Here is a 7,284-nt window from a genome sequence, read left to right as displayed (position 1 = left end):
GGAGCCGAGTGGTCCAGGGGAGAAGAGAGAGATGGGATAGGAGGGTCGTGGGAATCAGCAAGGAGAGGTTTCCTTCCAGCCACAGTGCAGTGAGAGGCCACTGAATGTATTTCGGCAGGACAATGACCTTTTATAAAGATCTCACTGACTGATCTAATTCAAGCTGGTTTCATGACACCCAAATGGTTGTTGGGTTTATAATTCAGATCTCAGGTAACCTTTAGAAATATTTCATTCCACGATCTCCATGAATGGTTACCTCTTTTTTTGCCCGTGCTTAAGGAAAAATAAAATATCGATTTTATTTCAAGGTGGTGCTCTCCACTGAACTAAGCATTCCCGATAGGCTCAACTGAGCCACCAACATCACCGAGAGGCACCCTTCACGAACACCTGCTCTCACCTCAGCTTCAGAGCGACTGTGAATATGTTTCCTCCTTCCTCTTTCCTGAGACACCTGCCAATCACGTTCTTGGTGGTCTTCCCCTTGGTGGGCGTGACCACCAGCCCCTTTCCCATGGTGGAGGTGCACAGACCTCTGCCTTAGGACTCTGTTCTCCACTCCCCCCACCCCCGACATACCTTTCAGAGGAGCTCTTAAGGTTACCTATCTCCTGACATAGAATTTTAGTTTTCTCTGTAACTCATTTTGTTTCTTTGATAAATTCAGCTCTTTTTCTTTGCCTGGCCTTCTATGCAGTTGAATCACATGGATAATCCTGTCAACTTCATATCCCTATTGCTCAACTTGGAGCCATTCCTTGAAAACACTCACCCAAGATACTGTATTTCTACCAAAATATGTGTTACAGTAACTAAGCACTTGTAAAGAACAATGACCGCTAAATAAAGTTGTTATTTAAAAACACACACACACACATTTTAATTCATAATAGGACAGTGCTCATTGAAAGTGCAAATCAAAGTGTTTTATGGTAGTATAAATAGAATTTGTATAAATTCTGAGATTGGCCATTTCCACTAATTGCCTTTACAGGCATGAATAATTATTCCCTTTCAGTGATTAATTTTGTTGTGTGTTAATGTGATAATTTGTAATGGGTATTCAGCCACATTAATCACTTCATTCATCTAATGAATAAGTGAGATTTTGCTGGGTATAACATTTTGACATCTTATAAAATTTATCTTGAGCACCACTAGGTAATGTAGTTTCCACGTGATTCACCTACCTGTCCAGCAGTTAGTTTGGTGTCTCCAATGATCACTTTAATGGATGTACTTTTACCAGCTCCATTGTGTCCTAGTAATCCTAAAACCTCACCTGGAAAAAGAAAAAGGTCACATTTAGTACAAATTGATTTTAATAATAAAATTAAGAATAAAACATAGTCTGAAGTCTCACTGTGACAAGTGTTCTATGTGATTTGTAGGCAGTATCTCTTTCAATTGTCATACCCTCCCCCTGCCCCAGAGGTAATCATAACCCTTTCTTACATATTTTGGAACAAAAGCTCTTAGGGATGAGGTTAGTTGCCCAAAGTCACACTGATGGGAAGTGACAAAGTCACTCTTGGAGGCTAGGTGTATGAGACCACACATCTCCTGTGATCCTAAGAACTGTGCAATAATGTCACAAAATGAAGTCAAGTGCCATCTGCCGGTCAAGCCTTCAGAACATGCTGGCACATTCTTTTTGTTTTCTTGTGAAAAATAATGAACGTTAGGAAATTAATCGTGTACATTACAGAGAAATGCACATTTTTGGGGTTTCAATGGTTTATTTCAACAGAGTGTTGGTGGTTTCCATGTCGATGTGAGTAACCCCTATCCATGGGCATGACTTAGTTAATTTCTCTAGGAATGAGCCATGTAAAAGGAGCTGTCAAGGTCACCCCGCTGATGGGTCTGTGTGCAAACCAAGAGGTGGTCACAGAATGATTCTCATCAGGAACCACAAAGCGCGAAGGAGGGCTCCGAGCCAGCATTGGGAGAGCCTCCGTGTCCAACCTTTTCTGACGCAGAAAGAGACATTCCTTGTGGCGATTTTCTTCTTCTTCTTGGAAAAGCAGTGTTTCCTCTTCACTGTGTACTCCTTGCGTAGACAGCTGGCAATAATGGCTGGTTTCTGTAAATGACAAGTACATCATGTCAGACCTTAAGACTCTTTATTGACCTCGAACAAGCTTTAGCCTCCCACTGGGATAGCCCCTGACTGCACAAGCCATGCCTCCAAGAAGACTTCCTACTAGACGACAGGTTTATGGGCCATTCTCCTATCTTAGCACTTATGTTTCCCTCTCCTACAAGGGCACTCATGCAGGAACACATTATTTTATGCAGCCAGCCCTTCTCTCAGAACAGAAGCAAAGAGACTTGGAGAAGCACCAAATCACCCTCCAAGGACAAACAACACACTGTGGACTAGACTTTGCCCTGCATTTTGTAGAGTGTCCTTTCTCCAAGAAGCAGTGATTGGGGCCACTCTGCTCAGTTTCTAAAATTCACAAATTCTTTCTTGGCTTCAGAAATTTCAATTTCACTCCATTTTTAAAATTTATTTTCTATGAAAGACAAAGTGAGTTAAAATGACTTTTTAATCTGTGCTCATTTAGATGTAAAAATAATGACTACCTGCTAAAATAAAGTTATGATCCTCATTTGTATGAATTAAAGAAATGTAAAATCATTTGAGAATTAGATGCTTTCTGATTTTATTAATTTGTGTTAGTTGTTGAAATAACTACTTTGTATGTTTTTACCTCACCAAAGTTTGTGGAATTCAAGGCATTTGCTGTTCTCACTCTTTCCATCTCAACATCTTCATCCTCCCTCTCGGGCTCCTCTGGATTTTGGTGAACATCACTGCTTCTTGGAGAAATTCTGCAGTCAAACCATCCATTCATAATTGATTTCGGTTTTTTATCCTCATATCAAAAACACTGCATTCTTTAAATCTTATACTCGAGTAGACTGGATGATTAATAACCCATCATAATCTCTCTTCAATCCAGTGAAATCTCCACCCCCTGTCCAAATGCAAATAGCATGCTTGATCTCCTATTAAGGTTAGGCATTTCTTTGGAATATGTGTCAGATTGACTAATTTTCCTCCATTCTAACTCCGTCCCTCATACTCTCTTCCTTCTAGTCTCTCCTCCTTCAACCTAAATCTCCCATACTATTCTTAGAAGACTTCTTAAAAGTCTTCTTGTATCTTGGAAGTCTCCCATGCAACTATCTGTAAGAGTTATCAATGAAACTGATGGGGAATAAGATGCTTATGGTTGCATCATTGAATGATGGGAACAGTCTCGGCTTTGAAGTGCCATGAATAACTGAACCAGTCTATGGTCCACCAGTTGGACTTCTCACTACCATAGGAGAAGAGCTACTTCTGTCTTTGACCTATTGATCATTCTATTCTTCCGTTCTGGACTGACAGCATTCCGTCGTCACTGTCAATCTATTCACATTAAGTGCTATTTAAACTGAATGAGCCAGATAACTTTCCCTAGTGTTCCACTGCACAGTGTCAGACAGAGTCTTTAATATTCAATGTTTTAGGTCTGTTTGCTCCACTATTTGTAATCTTTGATTTAGGTCTCTATATCTCTATTATTTGTATTGACACATGGTTCCTACCACAGCCCATTCTAGTTCTTAGCATTTCTTTGTTAATGGATTAATTTGTGCATCAAATATTTTAAAACAGTGATCACTGAAATAAAAGAATCAAATTTCATTTCTCCAGACCGAAATAAAGGATCCTTTCTCATTGATATCTTTCCAAACTTCCATTCCAGACATCGAAGAATAAAAATCAAGACAATAAGTTGCAAGAAAGGCTAGGAATAAAGAGATGCATAATTAAAAACACTAAAAAAATCATTTTACATTAAAAGTGAGTTAGGAATAATTGGACTTCTACAAAGATGCATTTGGCAAAAACATTACCAATTTCCAATCATCTATTTGTCAAACTTTGAAACTAGCAAATTCACTTTCAATCTTGTCTACAGAAACATAAGAAACAAATATAATTGTGTGATACCATTATTTTAAATAAGTTTCTCTAATAGTTAAACAGTGTACTTAAAAATTGGGACGCATATTATCTCGCTAGTTGATTTTTATAAAAAATATTCTATTTTTACAAGTATTTTATCTCTATGGGCTACAAATACCTATATATCCACACTAATAAAAAGTTCTGCTATGTTTACAGGATTAAAATAGTTTAGTTAGTAAAATACATGATAAATTTTAAAGAAGAATATGTTCTTACAATTAGGAATAGCAGAACGAGCTCTCCACCAATTGAAAAAAGCATCCCAGGCTGCAAAAAGAAATACAATGGTTAAAGAAGAAAATTTTCATTTTGTGGGTTTTTGCCATAATAATGTGAGTTCGCCCTTTGAACAATCCTACTGGCATACCCCCTGAAGAGTACTGGCTAAGGGTCCATTCCACAATGTGTAGTGAGGAGCTGTCTTCCTTCCTCCCAAGGTTTATGAGCCATTGTGCTTTTATTTGAAGCAATAGGATTTAGCAATTATTCATCACCTGGTGAGAGAATCTTGGGGTCTGTTGTGCTAGCCTCCCCAAACATTGAGAGAGAGGCAAGATTTAACCTTTATCACACAGTCCTTCACACACCCGCTGGTGCTCACTGCCCCTTTCATAAGTCTCCTTTCTTTCCTTTCTCTTCCCCATGGATATCTCTTAACTCACATACTGTACCTTCCTTCCATAGGTAGAAGTATAGGTATCAGTCAGCTAGAAAAAAAAGGATTGAGAGCTTCTCTAGAATCCTGAAATCCCTAAGATTAGAGACATTTCATTTGCCTCCTTCTAGAGCTGAGCATGCCCAAGAGTCTATAGAGCCCAGATTGAGTATAAAGGCTGCTTTATTTCTCCCCACCCATTATTCTTCCTCCCCACCCATCAACTAGGGTCAACTATTCTATTACAGTTCAGTTGGAGCATATTGTCCTATCTGGAGAGAGATTCAGCTGGAAGCATGAAGTAGAAATCTTCAAATGTCACACATACTGAACATGTTGCAGAGTCCCAGCCCTAAGCAAAGCTTTCACCATTGGTTGTGAGTTCCAGGACACTGGAGCAGATGGTGGCATTACTTACATAAAAAGGTAAGATCATACAGCAAACTAATGCGGTGTGTGGCATTATAAAGTTGATGAGAGATAGTAAAATGTTTCCAGACCTTCCCACCAGAAATATGACCATACCGAAAAGGGTGATCTAAAAAGAAAAACAAAGCATATTAACCACTCTGAACAATCAATAGATGCTCCAAATTAATATGGCTCATCTTGGAGATATTCCTAACTTCCACTCCAACCTCGAAAACCAAGCTGAAATCAGCGGAACTGCATTGATACTTTCTCTTGATGACTTAGCCACATTCCTTTGGCCCGGAGGATCATGAATGAGACCTCACTAGATAAAGCTAGGATCTAATATAGAGAGCATTTTAAATATAGAAAAGAAAAAAAAGGTAGTGATATTATTTTTTGAGGTAAAATTTAGAATGGTATGTAAGCAATAATCATAGGTAAAAATTTAAATTGAATTTTAATAGGATTGCCCAGCCACTGTAGCTCACTGGTTGAGCATCTGAACTATGAACTAGGACAGTGATGGCGAACCTATGCCACACGTTTCAGAGGTGACACACGAACTCTTCTTTGTTTGATTTTTCCTTGTTAAATGGCATTTAAATATATAAAATAAATATCAAAAATATAAATCTTTGTTTTACTATTGTTGGACATATCAAAAAATTTCTATATGTGACACAACACCAGAGTTAAGTTAGGGTTTTTCAAAATGCTGACACGCCTAGCTCAAAAGGTTTGCCATCACTGAACTAGGAGGTCACGGTTCAATTCCCATTCTGGGCCCGTGCCCAGGTTGATGGCTTGATCCCCAGTTTGGGGTGTGCAGGAGGCAGTCAATCAATGGTTCTCTCTCATCATTGATGTTTCTAAATCTCTCTCTCCTATCTCTTCCTCTCTGAAAGCAATAAAAACATATATTTAAAAAAAGATATCTAATAGGAATAAAGCAACAATAAAAGGATACATGTTAACTATACCAATGGAAAAATATAAGCATTTAAAAACCTGGAGTGGCTTAGTACTAGTACTAAAATATAAAATTCAGGAGAAGAGAAAGTTATAAGTACATCTGCCCCTCTCACACATTTTCTTCTCAACTACTGTAATGCCTTGCTAAAAGTTTCTGTACTTCTAATTTCTCTCTGTTACAAACCATCACTTCTATGGCTTCCAGAATATTCTTCCTAAAAGTGTGTCTGTGGTCATATTTCTTTTCTGAATTATTAGCTTCCATGAGAGTGAGTGAGAGAGGGAAACATCAATTTGTTGTTCCACCCATTCATTGGTTGATTTTTGTATGTGTCCTGACTGGGTATCAAACTCACAACCTGGGCATATTGGATGATGCTCTAACCAACAGAGCTACCTGGCTAGGGCTGTAGAATAAATTCTTGAGCCAATCATTTAAGGCCAGTCATGATTCCAACCATTATGTTCACCATGACTAGGACCATGCTCAGGCTGTAGCCAGTTTTCTACCCATATTCATATCAGATTATTACCAGTAGTTAGGACATTTTCCTAGTCTGGACACTCTCCCCTTTGGATTTTGGTTCGTCCACTCTTTTCTATTTGCATCACCATTCTTCTCCAAATGTTGAAATCTTATTCTTCCTCATGTTTCACTCCTTGAAGGAAACCTCTGCCCTCATTTTTATGAATGACTCTGTCCCTTTTCTGGTTTTCATAGACCTCTTTATTACTCAGTTGTGTTAGATTTTATTTATTTATTTTTAAAATATATTTTTATTGATCAGAGAGAAAGGGACAGGGGGACAGAGATAGAAACATCAAGGGTGAGAGAGAATCTTTGATTGGCTGCCTCCTGCACATCCCCTCTGAGAATAAAGCCCACAACCGGGGCATGTGCCCTTGACCAGAATCAACCCCAGGACCCTTTAGTCTACAGGCCGATGCTCTATTCACTGAGCCAAACCAGATAGGGTGGTTGTGTTAGACTTTTAAAGATGGATGGTATCTTGGTAACTTTTGCCTTATCACTGATTTAGGAAATGGCTGTTTACTCATCTATTTAACATTGAGCACTCTTTCAGTTTTAAAACTGTCGACGACCAAGAGGAGCCACCACAGCTGTGAACAGCACCCACCAGAGGAGCTGCTGCCAACTGAGGAGCAGCTGCTACCACAACCGCCCAAGGAGCAACCACAGCCCGAGGAG

At 39.0% G+C, this 7,284-nt stretch overlaps 1 protein-coding gene across 1 annotated transcript in view; it reads right to left on the bottom strand.

Moving 5' to 3' along the window:
- LOC102264195 (ATP-binding cassette sub-family A member 8) overlaps nucleotides 1-7,284 on the bottom strand; it is a 90,935-nt gene that overhangs the window by 35,395 nt on the left and 48,256 nt on the right. The window contains exons 27-32 of the mRNA XM_014536207.1: nucleotides 5,107-5,226; nucleotides 4,250-4,300; nucleotides 3,718-3,809; nucleotides 2,724-2,844; nucleotides 1,972-2,089; nucleotides 1,194-1,285 (exon numbers count right to left, since the gene is read on the bottom strand). Of these exons, the coding sequence (XP_014391693.1) occupies nucleotides 1,194-1,285; nucleotides 1,972-2,089; nucleotides 2,724-2,844; nucleotides 3,718-3,809; nucleotides 4,250-4,300; nucleotides 5,107-5,226 (594 nt within the window). The remainder of the gene's footprint in view (nucleotides 1-1,193; nucleotides 1,286-1,971; nucleotides 2,090-2,723; nucleotides 2,845-3,717; nucleotides 3,810-4,249; nucleotides 4,301-5,106; nucleotides 5,227-7,284) is intronic.

This window comes from Myotis brandtii, unplaced genomic scaffold, assembly GCF_000412655.1.
Source record: "Myotis brandtii unplaced genomic scaffold, ASM41265v1 scaffold157, whole genome shotgun sequence".
Taxonomy (NCBI): Eukaryota; Metazoa; Chordata; class Mammalia; order Chiroptera; family Vespertilionidae; genus Myotis; species Myotis brandtii.
This window is presented reverse-complemented; position numbering and strand designations above follow the sequence as displayed.